The sequence below is a fragment of the Drosophila montana genome, unplaced genomic scaffold (genome assembly GCF_035044405.1).
Source record: "Drosophila montana isolate Dmon_TW-CO22-7 unplaced genomic scaffold, ASM3504440v1 contig_2192_1, whole genome shotgun sequence".
NCBI lineage: Eukaryota > Metazoa > Arthropoda > Insecta > Diptera > Drosophilidae > Drosophila > Drosophila montana.
The window spans coordinates 15933-31801 of record NW_026997087.1 but is presented as its reverse complement, the minus strand read 5'-3'; the positions used below and the strand labels follow the sequence as shown (position 1 = coordinate 31801).

The window sequence follows — 15869 nt, the reverse complement described above, 5'->3', positions numbered from 1 at the left end:
ATCTGGCGTGTTTGCACCGCAGCTAATACAGACAGTAGAGGCCGCGGCCGGAAAGCGCACTTCTCATAGAATCCCTGAGCTAATTGTTGAAACTGAAAATATCTCAAGATGCGCGCCCGGCCGAACTTATTGCGCAAAGTTCAAAGGTTGCCAACGTGAAAGGCGAGCTGCAAAATTGATAAGTTTCCCCCTCGATAGTTGCACCCAAAAACTGCGGATAAACTTTGAGTTGCACAGCAGATCCGGAGCTGGAGCTGGAGCCGGAGCCGTAGCCGTTTATTAAGTGCCCGCAAAAGTTGCGAGCACACAAATGATAATTGGGCATTGAGATGCGCCGCCATGCCACGCCCCAAAAACTGAACCGGCAGCCGGCGAAAGATGCATAATTAACACAAAATAATGATAAAGTTCAGGACGTCGAGTCAGCGCAACGATTTCTTATTACTTGAGCGCCGCGATTACCTCTACACACTCCGAGCCCCTGTTGGTCGTCTAGCGGCCCAGCTTCTGGAACTCCCACTCGCGGTTGTCCAGCGGGCAGACGGAGCGGGATTTGAGCCAGCGTGAGATGCAATGGAAATGGTAGGCGTGGTTGCAGACGCCCCAGGCCACGGTGCACTCCTCGAAGGAATTCTGATTCGGGTCCGCCTGGCATTCGATGCACAGATCCATTATGGAATTGCGGCAAATCGCGCAAGTGTCCACAGCAATATCTATATTAAGACGTAGAGGAGGCGGAGAAGGAGGAGAAGGAGGAGAAGGCGACGTAGAGGAATGCCGGGTTGGGCACCGGAAATTGTTTAATAATCAGCTTTGAGCTACTTAAGGCTTACCCCAGGCCCACATGGCCACCGCATTCCATTTCTTGACCGTAAATCGCTTCTTGCTCTTCTGGCTGTCGGCACTGCACATCGGCTTCTCCTCCTGCTCCCCCAGCTCGCCCAGCTCCTCCTGCTCCTCGGTCGTGTCCATCGCATTCGCCTCGCTCTGACTTGGCGTCTGCTGTTCACTGTCCGTCTCTGCTGTGTGGAGTGCAGAGCAACTCGATTCGCTTGTGTCTTCCATTGTTATAATTTTGTAATGTGCCTACAGTGTTCACTAATCAATATCTACTGTTGTTCTAGCTTATGACCTACTTAAATCTGAGAGACTACTATGCTGGAATTATAAGCGTCAATTTACTTTGAGAGAGAAATTGATCAATTTATCAAATGGATTCCACTGCTGGCTTATCAGCTACTCGTCGCATTCACGTAGGTAAGGCTATACTGCTTCAATTAATTCCACTCGCTGCATGCATTACTCGTCTTTTCATTCTAATATTCGTTGCATTTATTATTCGTTATCAGTTACTCGTCGCATACGTTGCTTCCATAGGTAAGGCTTTACTCGTTAAATACATTCCTCTCGCTGCATGCTTTACTCGTCCTTTCGTTCTACCACTCGTTGCAGCGCCCATTCGTTATCCTCTACTCATCGCATTCGTTGCTTCCGTAGGTAAGGCTCTACTCGTTCAATTAATTCCACTTGCTGCCGGCTTTACTCGTTCTTTCAATCTACCATTTGTTGCATCCGCTGTACTCGTCTCTGTGCTCATTACTTATTTTATTATCGCTGCACATTCTCTTGTAGCCTACGATGTTCTCGTTGCTTATGCTAAACTCGTTGCATTTAACCTACTGCTAGCTTGTCCTTGTTATTTGTGAAGTATAATTTGCTCGTCGCTACTCTTCAATCATCTGACCCTTTTCGTCTCGTCAGCTATCATGTAGCACTCATTGCTTACGCAATAATCCTTCGATTTATTTCTCTCGTCGCTTTTTTCTACTCGTCAAGTATGCTTTACTAGTATCTATATTTTCTTCACTCGCTTGCTTTACTCGCCCATTACCATTATCGCCGGACTATGTCAGACTGTCCAGTTAAGTGCGTGCACAATTTCTTCCATATCCCTTCCCAGCATTATATTCCGTTCTAATTACGTGACGAGCAATTTTGTGCAACATCTATGGCTCCATTACGCAGCTTCTAGTCAAGGTCCTGCAGTGCATTATGCTTATTTAGGGTTGCATGCGCGAAAGGGTCGAGTCCCCGCCAAAACTAACCCCTGGCCTACCAAACGCAGTCCACTTTTTATACTCGCTCACCAAGTGAACCAAATGAGTATATTGGTTTTGAGCAATGTTCGTTATCCTTTCTGTCTATATGGAGGCCAAGTTTTTGGGCCTAATTGACGTTACAAAAATTCTTATCCCCTCCCTTGTTTTAAGGGTTCAGTGCATTAAATCGAAGTGAATGCTTCCGATGAGCTCCTCTTAAGATCAACAAAGGACTTGCTTGAACGGGCATTAGCCAGTCGGCTTGCATGCGACTGCAAGGTTCTTACTTTTTTCGCTCTCTGTTCGCCTTCGCTCGCCAAATGTTTTGCTATGACGCTTGAGTCAACATTAATTTAAATGAGTTGCCACTTAACTTTTAATTAAAAATTCACTTTTTATTTATTTAGTTGGAAATGGAATGGACTCGGCCTCCGTCGACCCAAGTCACCCGACAATCCACGGACCCATCCAGCACCCTCCCCTCCCCACCCCCGACCGACTTTCCGCTCTGCTATGCACTTATGGCCGTTGCACAGCCGCCCGGCTCGCAGTTTGATATAAAGGCAGCGCCAAACTAAAATAAAAAATCAGCAGAAATTCAAAAAACGAAAAAAATTAAATTAAATAAATAAAAATTGTTCCGACAGACGCGCGTTCATACAAATTAAAGTTTGTGTTATTTTATTCTGCTTGAAATGCAGCCAAATGGTTTTCTATTTAATTTTCGTACGCTTTAATTGCCATCTAAATGAATAAATAAGTGCAAATAAGTCAGCTACGACTAAGGATGTTTAAGGATGTGATTACCACGCACATCCTGCGTCTCCCACTGCCCGCCGCTCTCAGCCATTTTCCGTAATTAATTTGCAGTAGTAATTAAAAAGCTACGCGCTATTTTTCCTGCCTTTAACTAATATTATTTTTCATTTTTGTGCGGCCACGCGACTTGCATGTGGCTAAACAGTTCTGTAGCTAAATATTTTTGCTTTATTTGTTGAATATTTTTTTTAAAGAATGAAATGCTTTTGCCGTCAATTCTTATCAATTAAGAGGCAAACCCATCCTATTCCCTTTTTCTTTGTCGAATGCCAATTAAGGGATTCGATTTCTAGCTCCCATTTACACCTTTGCAACTATCCTTTGCCCTTAACTATAGATTCATAATTCTTGCATAGCAGCCGAAAGCGTTTCTGGCAACTTTCCGAACTTGGCATGCAAATTGTTGCCAGTTGGCGTGCAGTTTGCCGAGTTTGGCTTTGGGGCAAGCGTCAATTGGCTTCAATTTATTTTACGAGAGACCCAATGTGTTAATTTTGTCTGCAAGACATTTACAATTAATTGCAATTGATGCTAGTCAGCAGCACGCACACACACGCACACACACACACACACACACTCGCACACAGTTAGAGTTTATCTCAGGTGCATGTCAGAGTCGTTGTCGGAGTTGTTGTCAAAGTCGTTGTCAGAGCTGTTGTCAGAGCTGTTGTCAGGCTGCGCTGTCCACGCATATTGAATTGTTTGTGTGGGCTTATTGTAGCTATTTGATTTGGTTGTGCCTTCGCACTGCCACGCCCACTCATTTCGCCCATTTTGTGGCATTGAGTGCACATGCTCTTCATTTGGAATTGATGTATTTACATCCGTTTGTAATTTCCTACGTGCGCTCGAATATATTTTCCCCTCCCCCCCAAATTTGCAACCAGCCAGACACACACACACCTGCCTGCACACACCTGCCTGCACATACTCCTGGGGCCAATGAAGCGCTTAGCTTTTGCCCCGATGCGACTTCTATATCTATGACTATATCATCCATGACTGCAGCACGTTGTATTGCTTTAATTTCGTCATCATTCTACCTGTCGCTGCTCTGCTGCATGCAAATTTTATTTAACCTGCCCCCCCCCCCCCCCCCCTGTTCCCCTGAGCGCCGCAATTGTTTCAAGCAGCTCAGTCAATATTATTGATCAGGCGTCAAATTTTGGCTGCTCTGCTGGCAGTGTAAATTGTGGCACATTTCCATCGAGCTCTTGCCTCCGCTCGTGTGTGTCCTCGAGACATGCACAGGCTAGTCAATAAATGGGCATAAACTGCGGAAGTGGAGGCTGTCTTCAGGACAATTAACATGAGCTAGTAGCAAACAGGTTTAAAATTATGAGCTCTGGTTGTGGGGGCAAATAGAGTCGAGTCCTGTGTGGATCAATAAAGTTGTGCGACTTAACTTGCATATTTTATATTATTTATGAAAAGGTCTAAATATATTTTAAATAAATAAGCCATTCTCATGACTGTCTCGAGAGAGTCGAGCCAGAGAGCTGATCCAATTCCGTACCTGTCCACGACTTTTTTTCGATTATCGATATTTAATCTGCCTCACAGTCTATCAAGAAAAGCCCAGTAAATTATTTGTATATTTTTTTAATTTATTCAAATCTAATATTTATTTTATTGCATAAAGTCGGTCTGAAATAAATCACATCTCTTATAATTATGTTTATCCATGCTATTCTTATAAAGTATCAAGGGAAACAACAATTTTTACTCAAATAACTTAGGAAACACAAAATTTGTTCTTTGTGGTCCTTATATTTATATAATTGTAAGGGCTATGGGACTTTTTTACGAAGCATTAAAAAAAAATTATATAAATGAATTAACTTTCTGATGCAGTTTAATGTGATATAGCCGAAACATTATTCTGAGGAACGCAGTAGAATTACAGTATACCAGACATTTGTTATTCAACTCCAATCCAAAATAAAGTCGTACAAATGGCAAGAACTAAGTCACTTAAGTATAGAGCTCTTCGATAATAATAGTTAGTTGTTAAAAGCGATTTCATTATCATCATAGAACTGTTCTAGCAATTGCTGAGTAGTTAAAGTGAGTTTGCATTTTTTGCTCTATTAATTTTTGTTGGCCATAGTTGAGGACTTGGCGTTGAGCCTAAAGGCCCGGCGTCGCCTATAAAATTTAATTGAGAGCCAAGCGAAGCAAAAAACTGAATAGAAAATAAACTGGCACACGCCAAAGGACTTCCGCACGCACACACACACACACCGAGAGAGAGGGACAGAGAGACAGTGTGCGAGAGAGATGGGAAGGCAGCTGGAAGAAGAAAGACAATGAGATCGAGGCACAGTCGACTGCACAATGCGGCACTTGGCTTGCGCTTTTGCGCCTTATTAATAAAACAAATAACAAGAAAAAAAACGAAGGCGGCAAGGAAAAGAAAAGAAAAAGGAAAACATTTTGCCACGGCATTTCCATATAAGCCACATTTTCAATAACAAACGCCGTCAGCCAAAAGACTGAAACTTGCGCAAAGTTGTTGCTTTCCGCAAGTCTTTGCCTGTTGGCACAACTTTGCGCTACACCTCAAAAGGGAATCCCGCGCCCCCCCGCCCCGCCCCTCTACACTGCTCGGCTCTTATTTCTTGCTCGTTTTATTTTCATTGAACATTTCATTGACACTTTGACAGCAACATTGACATTTGCGTGACTCGAGTGATTAGAATATGCGCCGCAAAGTAGGCAGCCGACAAAGTTGCCGCCCGAATTCGAACCCCGCCACCTTCCCCCTCTCAACAGTCTCTCCTACAACCATTCTCATGAAACTCAATCTCGTGCGCATAAAATGCCTGACTTAGTGTTCTATTGCTGTTTAAATCCTCATGCTCTCCCTCCCTCTCTCTCTCTACACAGCACACTCTCCCTCTCTCTCTCTCTCAACTGATGACAATGAAAATCGCTTGTGTTTCACAAATCGCTTTCGGCGCAAATTCGCCAAATCGACAAGGTTTTCCCCCTTTTTTTTTGTTAAGCTATAAATTTAAGAGAAGTTCGCCTTGTATTAAATATTTGCCAACTTTATTTAACTGTAGAGCTTCTGCTCCTTCGACTCCTTGTAAATCCTGCATACAGGTATACATAATTAAACGCAACTACCAACTATTGTTAGTTGTTTTACCTGAACTCTGTAGACAGTTAGGTGAAATAGAAAAGCAACACAATGCTGAGTACTCAAGAATGCCTCACAAGTGTAGCCAAATTTATTTGCTATTGCAGATGAAGTGAGAGAGGAGGAGTGAGGGGGAGAGAGGGGGAGCTGGCGCAGCTGTTCGAGTTGCCGTGAAATTTATTTGGCTTGTAATGCGATTCAATTGTTTGTCGCCTGGATAATGCAGGCGTATCGCTTACCCCAGTCCGAGATAAACGGGTTGTGCTTAAAACGCCTGATGTGCCAATTTTCATAGTTGACTCTCACAATAGATCGTACAACCCATAGACGATGCGCTTGATTTAGTGTTTTATTGTTTATTGCCTCGAGTTTCCGACTGTTTGCGACTCGAATCTTCAACTTAAGCTCAATTGGCAAAGACAACTCAAAGGTGTTGTTGCTGTCCAGCGCGTGAGAGTGGCAGCAGAAGTTTTTGCATTTGCTGCACTTTATGCGACTGCTGCTCATTTTTATTATTATTCGCTGCAGCCATGACAAACTTTCTGCGATGCCAACTTTTGCACTTTACTTAGTTGACGGGCTGCTCTGACGGTTGCCAAAGTTTTGCCAGTAATTCCACAACAATAAAATAAATACAATAATAAGATGACAACAAAACAAAGAAACGGGCGCAAATAATAAAGCAGCTTTACCTTAAATGATTCAATTTGCCACACACCCAACACACACACACTCAGCCAAAACCACAATTGAATTAGCGATAATTGAATTTTGCGCTGTCGCAAACGATAAACATCAGCAGCAACTCGGCCAAAAAACTCAGTAGCCAACTCAAAATAATTCAATAAAGCGCATTAAATTAAATAATATGTTTAATATGTTAAAGAAAATCAAAAGAAAAACGCAAGTTGTGAGCGAATTTTCATGTGTTACATGACAAAATAATATAAAATACATTTTGTTATACTTTTAAAATTAATTTCGAATTGGAATTTTTATATATATTTTTGAAGTTTTAATGAGTTAGTTCTGCCTGAGAATTTGTTTAACTAAAAGCATTTTCTTAAATGTTTCTTTCACAAACTTTGAATCTTTATTATATTAAAAACTGGTAACGAAAATTTGATTTTATATATTACAAATTTGCATAAGCTTGTTCAGAGTTTTGATTAAAATTCTTTATTATTTGAATCTTACAGTTTCAAGATATATATGAATTGTAGTTCATCAAAACATTTTACCAATGGTTGATCAACATTTTATATATTAAAGAATTGTATAATTTTTAACAAAGTTTTGATTAAAATTCATCCTAATTTGATCAATTTTGTGGCCTCAAAGCGCGTCAAGTCATATTTATGCATATTTTTTAAAGATTTGACTGGCATTCTCTCAGCTTGGGGCAAACAACAATCAAATGGCAAAGGAAGAAAAGCCTTTGTGTAGACCCAGACACTAACTAACTGACTGTCCGACTGTCTGACTGTCTTGACTCTCTGACTGTCCGAGTGACTGACTGTGTGTCTATTTTGCATTTTTATAAGGCACAGTTGCATTCGAGTCTGAGGGGTATTTAATTGAACAAGTGAGCACTTTATTAAAATGTCACTCAACGTGTTTAGTTGGGCGTGAGAAAAAGGGCGGGGGGGAGCAGGGGGTATGCTGGCGACGTGGCCTGTGCAAATTTCATTATCGTTGTGTCAGGCATTTGACAGCCGGTTTCACCTACATTTAACGGCAACTGAGCTGCAGCTCAGCTTACCTATGCATATTTAATAATATTTTTGGTGCAGCCGAGCAAAATTTGCAACTAATCCGCAGGCAGTCGGCCGGCAAAAGCAACCCAATAAAACAGCAACAAAAACAGTTAACTAGAAACTAGACAGAGAGAGAGAGAGAGAGAGACAGGGGGAGAGCGAGAGAGAGAAGTAGAGAACTCGTATATCATTTGGGGCCATTTCCCTGACCCCGGACAACAATGAGGGTTCTCGGGTTCGGCTTGGCTAACAAGAAACACAACAGCCAAACACACTGGCAACAAAAAGTTTGAAATGAAAAAGCAGTCAGCATATGAAATGAGTTTATTACTCAAAATGTTCCAACACACACACACACACACACACACATGGACACACACACACACATGCACATAGAACTAGGAAACTGCGACTCGCTTTAAGTGGCATGCAGCGAGGGTGAAGGGAACGGATGACGTCCTAGTTGGTTGGCTGGCGGGTTGTCGGTTGAATACGGCATGATATGGTATGATATGGTGTGGTCGGGTTGGTAGCAAGGTTGGTTTCAAGATTGGTTGGATAGGATGGTTGACTAGTTTGTTAGCGGGTCGCTGCCTGCTGCGTGCCTGTTGACGGCATGCGTCCAAATAGTTCCATTTGTTTATAAAATATTTAAAATAAAGCAAATTGTGCGCTGCTTAATCAGAGCGCATGTAAGCCTTTGTGTGTGTGTGTGCGATAATAATTCGCAAAATGGCGGAAACATTTATGCAACGTCACCGTCAAACTGCTATGAAAAGGAAATGCGCCAAAATAGGACAGTGTTAATTGAGCGCGGCGAGACAACAACAACAACAACAAGGATAACAAGGACAACAGCCAGAACGAATCGGATGTGTTTTTGCTTGGGCTGCGGAAATTGGTTTATAGATCTATCGTATAGATACGTATTTAGCCGCATCCAAATTGTAAATTGAAGATGCGCACGTGCATTGCATATGCAAATTGTTTGTCGTCCTTTCCTGAGTACCTGAAATTGCTTTTACTTTGACGCCTCAAACCCAAATCGGAGACCCACCCAACAGCTGGACGAGGGTTCACTTTCAAGTTGAACAAGTGTCGAGGTGAAATATTCAAAATATATTTCACAAAACCAATCTCAACGCTTTACTCTCTGTGAACAGGGCATGAAATGTATTTGGCTTAAAGTTGTGCATTTTATTAATTATTATTAGCTGCAGGTGACAGCAGGCACTTTAATTAATTAATAATGCATGTACACCTAATTCTCTTTTGGTTCCAGAAAAATCGAGTAAAAAAAACCGTGTAAAAAAAAATATTGATCGTATGCAAATATAGGTGATTAGTTCCCTTTCTCTAAAACCTATTAAAATGAGTGAAAAACAAGGACTTTTCTAAGTACAAGTATTCATGTTTATTTTATTAAATCACATATATAATGTGTATTTACACAAGAATAGTTATTTGAGAAAAAAATAGATGCTTAAAAGTAATGTAAATTAAATGTATGACAAGTTCAGGAACTAAAAACAATGATGTAAAACAGTTATTTTGTTAACAAAAAGAAAAGGTTATTCAATTTTTAAGGTTAAAAAATAATTGCTCCGACAAGTAAAATTGCTTGTAAGGGAATTCCCCTAAGTTTGTGATATGAACATATAAAATTAAATTTGACAAATTGAAGTCCAAAACATTTTGAAATTGTTTAGCATCGTGTAAACAAATTTAAAAAAATATTATTTTCAAACCGTGTAATATCAGAATTAGGTGTATTGTTAATTATTAATTTGATAAGCTTTTGTCTTATTTTTGGCTCTATCTATCTATCCAGTTTTTTTTTCTTCAGAAGAAACCAAACTGCCCTCGCTGCCGTAGAGCACATTAGCTTTTATTATTCGCTGTGACAGCTGAGTTTATTTAATTGAAAATGCATGTATTGTAAATTATTAATTTGTTTAACTATTTAAGAGAAATTGATGTAGCCGAACCGCAATGAAAAATAGATAAATATCTTTTGTATATTCTAATCTTATTCAGAAGAAACTAAACTGCCCTCGCTGCCGTAGAGCACATTAGCTTTAGCCTTTAGCCTTTAGTTTTAGTTTCAGCATTTTTTCGCAGCAATTTCTTCCAGTTCGGTCGGCCGGCACATAAAAACGTTGGGGCCTGCCTGTTAAGAGAGAGAGAGAAGAGGGGGGGGGGGGGCTGCGTTGCAGTTGGGCGTGGCCATTTGGCTGATGTGGCAGGTCGTTGGCTGTATTAGCTGCAAGCGGCTCAAGTGCAAAATCGAATTTACTCGTTGCCAACAGCATTTCGTCTTAGCAGCCAAGTGAAGTAAGTACCTCAGCGCATTCCCGTCGACCGTCGACCAGACGCTGTCAGTGGCACTTTCTCTTCCCCCACTCCCTCACACCTCCTCTACTTCAGCTCCTTTATCCTTAAACGCAGCGACGATGCCGATAAGCGCTTGCAACATGCGTGCCAAACACACGTGAGCGCTCAAATGTTGGCAAACAAAAAAAACAAGGTACCAAAAAAACCAGACGAGAATAGAACGGGCAGCGGTCTGGGGGTATGTGTGTGTGAGTGGGAGGGATGAAGGGAAGAGGTGGCTGGAGGGAAGAGGGGTCTAAGGGGCAGCATCAGCAGCACCTTTGCCTTTAACTCGGCTGTGGCTCCGCCTGTGGCTCTGGCTGTGGCTCTGCCTGCCACCGGCTTCTCTGCTATTAGTTTTCGCCACTTCTTGTTCCGCTTCCCGTTCCCATTCCCATTCCCAGCTGCTCGCTGTTGCTGTTGTTGTTTTTGTTGTTGGTTTTGTTGTTTAAGTGCAACATGAATTGTGAATACCAAGGAGCCGTCCACATTGCTGCCCCGAACTTCCCCTGCTTGCTGCTCATCTGCATGCAGCTGCCAGCCTGCGTCCCTCTCTCTCTCTCTCCACTCTCCCTCCCTCTGTTGTTTTTGTAGCTGTCGTTAGTGCTGGCCACAGAACTAATACACTGACAATGTTCTTCCACCTGTGTAGGCAGGTGTGCCCTGGCATGTGTGTGTGCGTACAGTTGACTATGTATCCAAATGTTTGTTAGTCTTGTTATGGCCCGTACTAAGATATATGGCAGCTGCCAAAAGATGCAAAACATGACTTTTCTATATGCACGAAGGCAGAACCATTTCCCGCTGTGCGCTTGCCATGCTGGAAACCACATATCTAAAAAAAATATAAAGAGAGAGAGAGAGAGAGAGAGAGAGAGAGAGAAAGAGAGGGAGAGAGAGAGACAGGAAGTCTGTTCGCAATGGCTATGACAGCTTTTGCTATCGTTATTATGTATTTAGCAGAATGGCACTTATTATGATATTGAACAGGCGCCACGCCAGGAAATTGCAGTTCTCCATAAAAATCAACTGAAATCCATTGTAGAACAGAATGAAAGGTAACATTTGTGGAACAGCAGAGAAGAAACAAGTTTGGGCGGATCTAGATAGGAGGAGATTGTCCTTTAATAAAAGGAAGGCCCTACTGGAAAATCTTACGATATTGAACAGACTCCACGCCAGGAAATCGCAGTTCTCCATACAAAATCAACTGAAATCCATTGTGCTTTTGAATACACATACTAAATGGAACAGAATTAAAGGAAACAATTGTTGAACAGCAGAGATGAAACGAGTTGGAGGGATCTAGATAGGAGATTGTCCTTTAATAAAAGAAAGGCCTTACTGGAACATCTTCCCGCTTGAGGAAAAATTAACGAGGCACCTCGCCAGGAAATTGCAGTTCTCCATTAAAATCAACTGAAATCCATTGTGGAAGAGAATGAATGAAAATATTTGTTTAGCAGAAAATAAGAAAAAAGTGTTGTTTTTAGTTAGGAGATTGTCCTTTAATAAAAAAAAGGCTATACGGGAAAATCTTGCCGTCTTGAAAATTAATGAATATTTGAGCGAGCGTAAAAAGAATGCCTCTAAAGGGCTGTTGGGGTAGTATTGAATCCAGTTATAACCATTAAAGGCTCTCCGAGTAGCTTCGCTGCGACCGAAAATCGAGTAGTACTTTTTCGCTCTGACAACTTGGACTCTGTCGTACTGATGCGTAGGGTCAAGCGTCTGTGCTCCCAGCGAAGTTTCTTGACGGCTGCCCGCTTCAGCTGCAAGAGCTCCACCGTTCTATCGTAGTCCTCCATTAGGATGGGATAAAGCATCAGGGAGCCCGAGGTGCGGATTTTGTGCAGCTCCCTGACAAATCGGTTGTGCTTCAGCTTGCACTGGTAAATGACTTGTCGATGGTGGCGCCTCGATTGCTCGCATTCCGTCTGCTTCTGCATCATGTCCAGGTAAAGTTGGCGGCACATGTGCTCCTTGCACTTGACATGGGCCAACGCATGTATATCAAAGTTGATTTTCCCATGCAGCCGATTCAGCTCAGCATCGCGTTCTGCAGGGCATATGTGTGGAAATGTGGTTGGAATAGTTGGCAGACTTACCTGCGATTTTTGTGCCCAGCACATGGACATCGGACTGCTTGTTGAGATACTCTTGCATTTTGAGTCCATCGCCCAGATCCTCCAAGACCTCGGATTTCTATCGGTTGGCATACATTAATACAAGAGCCCAAGCTCTGCCCCTTACCAGCTACAACAAGTAAGAGGTTCTAGTCGGGAGCTCCCGACTAGGGGATACCCTGAACCCTCTTCTTCCGACAGGCGATAGGTATAAAATCAAAAATACTTGATATATATACTAATCTAGAAACTACATGTCGAGTTTGGTGGCTCTAGCTTAAAAGTCTAGCTCTTATAGGTTCTGAGATCATTGCGTTCATACATCCGGACGGACGGACAGACATACGGACATGGGTAGATCGACTCGGCTGTTGATGCTGATCAAGAATAAATATACTCTATGGGGTCGGAGATGCTTCCTTCTGCCTGTTACCTACATTTGCACAAATACAGTATACCCTTTTTACCCATTTTTAATGGGTTCAGGGTATAATAACAGTCTTACAATCTGCATTTCGGCGAAGCGATGTAGCGCATAGAGCAGCTCCAGTCGCAGCTCGGACAACTCATCCCGAAAGTGCCTCATGCTAGTAAGGACCTCGTTCACCATGCCCGCTAAATGAGTAAAGCTGTCGTTGGCGAGGAGAGTCGTTCGCACCAGTTGCTCGAAAACCTGAACCTTCTGATCGCTGTAAATGCGCGTTTTTTCAAGTTCCTCGGTCAGCTTGAGCGACTGCAGTTGGGCCAGATCAAATGTTCGATTATGGACCTCCAGCAGTCGGTCAAGCTCGACAAGGGAACTCTGCCGGCGCTGGTAATTGAGGGCGTCGAACGTCTTGGGGATTTTCACGAATATGAAGAGTTTCTTGCGCACAAAATGATCTGCGACCCGCTGCTCCAACTTTGTCTTCAACAATTGCTCTTCTTTAAATTGTTGCATCAGCGGGATGAGCTGCCTGATCAGCTTGTCCTTATCAAGCAGGCGCCGCAGCCGCACAGAATCCTGCTCGGAGTGAGCTACAGTTCGTTGGACTAGCTCCTCCAGGAAATATTCGCTGGCATCGATGGCTGCTTGTCGCTGATTTTCGGCATTTGCGTCTAAGAAATTGACCATACCCATTTTACTATTGCGAACGACAATTGAAGTTAGGGTTCTGGCGATATCCTTATCTTCATCTACTTCAGCAATTTGTTTCGCACTGATACGAAACAGTTCATAATCGCCGTCACTTAGGCTATCGAGGTTCAAAAGCGAGTGGCTGGTGGAGGAAACGATCTCAGAGCTGGATTCCTCCTCGACTTGTTCTACAGCAGATGTTGTTTCTTGGTGTTTCACGCTAGGCTCAGGGATTTTCAAGGAGGAATTTTCAGAACCTCCATCCATTGGAGGTACAAAATGTCCGTCAGTTTCATCCTGTTTTTTGCCAATGAGCGACGAATAACTACCTTCCGATATGTCATCAATATCTGGGATTTGCGCCAGAAGTGCAAGTAGGCTATTCCGCTTGAAGATCATCTCAACTTTATCCTTAGAATCCCGACTAACTGACAAATCGGGGGGCGTGCCCGACAGCTCTGACAATGAATCCTCATCTGAATGAAGTATATCTGTTGGTTTCTTTTTCAATTTGCCTAATGATCTCTTCGATGACGATCTCTTTTTTGCTTTCCTTAGCGTGCCCCAGATTTGATTTGGGTTTGAGTCCTTGGCAGGTGCAGTTTTTGAGTCCCTTGTTATTGAACGGGATCGCGATGAAGGTGAGACCTGACTGCTCCTAGATGATCGGCGACTCGCAGACCGACCCAGACTGCCCCTAGATGATCGGCGACTCGTAGACCGACCCGCTTGGGGACTGGGCGTTGATAAAATGCTCGCATCACTCATTATACCACTCTTGCTCAATAGGGGATTGGGCGATTTAGCCTGGGAAGTCTTGTGTGTGACGACCTTAGAGGCTTTTACCTTTTTCTTTTCCTTCGACTTTGTGGAGGTCCCACTCTGTTTACTTATTTGCGAGACTGCGCTGGTAGACTTAATCGAGCCCGATTGAGTGCTCGCAGGTGGATCTGTGGACTTGGCGGGCCTAGCCTTCTTTCTTTCCGTCTTCAAGGAGCCCTTGCTGCTTATTGGCTGTTGGATAGGTGAAGCTGTTTCTTTGCGTTCCTCTGCGGTGGCCGTGCCCGCGTTCGGACTCACAGAGCCTGGCGTATTCGCATCAGCTAGATTGTCCAAGTTGTCCAAGTGATCCAAGTGATCTTTATCTCGCAAATCTATATTTAGAACTGAAAGCTGTTCGGTAAGCTCCAACATTAAGTCCCGTGTGGGTTCGCTAACTGGTTGAATTAAAGGTTTCGCTTCTTGATCATTTAATTGCCCAATCGGTTCGTCTTTAGCTGCCACCACTGGATCATCATGCGGAGTATCCTCCATGGGCACCGAAGGCTCCCCCCCTGGAGGCACAATAACCGCCTTGTTTTCTTCAGTTGCATCCATTTCGCCGCTCATGCATTAGTTTGTTTGAAATTCTTCAATATTTGCAGAAACAAAAAAAAAACAAAACAAAAAATAAACTACTCAACAGGCAACAAAATATGTTTTGAGGTATATTAAAAGAATTAAAATCGAAAATTTAATGTTTCATACAAAAGTAACTGAGTTTACGTTTTTAAGATTTTTATTTGTAGCAGCTCTTTGAGCACCTTGCAACCATATCAGATTATCGAAATGCCGTCAACAAGAAGTTTTCACTTTAGCCAAAACCGAGCCCGATTCGAAGTCAGTCAACCCACTAACAACTTCTTGTGGCACTACACACACAATTACCGCAACGAAAACGAGCCCCAGCCCAAACCAGCCCAGCCCACCCCAAATGCTGTCCAAGGCCCACAAGGAACCCTTCCTTCCTTCTACCTTTCGCTCTGCTTCTTTTTCTGGCTAGCTGGCTGACTGACTTGGCAGTACCCAACCCTCGCTCCCAGCACGTTTCTGGCTGGCCTGTTGTTGGTTAATATCATCACTCATGTATGCCGCATACTAAAGAGAATTTATCATGTCTGCTGCGGCAGCTGTAAAAAAAACGGAATAAGACCGAAGGCAGCAGCTCTCGAACGGGTTTCGCTGCTACCATTGTCGCTCAAGTGTTTCGCCAGCCCAGCTACTATACTGAGAAATCTATCCATATATATGGGATATATATTTATATACATGTGTATTTATATATGTAGAAGCTGTGTGTGTGTGTGTGTGTGTGTGTGTGTGCCTGTGGCTTTGGCTCTGAAGTTTCAGCTCACCTGCTGCTGATGCATACTCACAAATTCGTTTACGTTCACGTTGCCCCCATCTGCTAAGTAGATTTCGGGCTACCTGCATGCAGTCAGCTCGTTACAGCTGCAGCGCTGGGGGAATATCTCTCTCTTTCTCTCTCTTTCTCTCTCTCTCTCTCTCTTCTTCTACTTTTTTTTTACATGCATATATATTTTTTTGTCGTCCTGCTTTCGGTTGTTGAGCGGATTTTGGCAAATTGCCTAAAACTTTCTTTATATTTGATGT

The 15869-nt window shown here is 42.9% G+C and overlaps 2 protein-coding genes across 3 annotated transcripts; both read right to left on the bottom strand.

Annotated features, from left to right (window-relative positions):
- Positions 1-278: 278 nt before the first annotated feature.
- LOC135427648 (RING-box protein 1-like) lies at positions 279-1134 on the bottom strand. The gene is made up of 2 exons (XM_064681218.1): positions 834-1134; positions 279-713 (listed from the first exon to the last, which is right to left on the bottom strand). Exons 1-2 carry the CDS (start codon positions 1063-1065, stop codon positions 493-495), a joined length of 453 nt encoding a protein of 150 aa, XP_064537288.1. The 5' UTR covers positions 1066-1134; the 3' UTR covers positions 279-492.
- A 10544-nt stretch (positions 1135-11678) lies between these two features.
- LOC135427697 (uncharacterized) lies at positions 11679-14863 on the bottom strand. 2 transcript variants are annotated; one of them, XM_064681293.1, is made up of 3 exons: positions 12825-14861; positions 12302-12398; positions 11679-12252 (listed from the first exon to the last, which is right to left on the bottom strand). In XM_064681293.1, exons 1-3 carry the CDS (start codon positions 14823-14825, stop codon positions 11783-11785), a joined length of 2568 nt encoding a protein of 855 aa, XP_064537363.1. In that variant the 5' UTR covers positions 14826-14861; the 3' UTR covers positions 11679-11782. The 2 variants fall into 2 exon arrangements, with proteins under 2 accessions (XP_064537363.1, XP_064537364.1); XM_064681294.1 differs by having other exon boundaries at positions 12084-12252; positions 12306-12398; positions 12825-14863.
- Positions 14864-15869: the final 1006 nt, after the last annotated feature.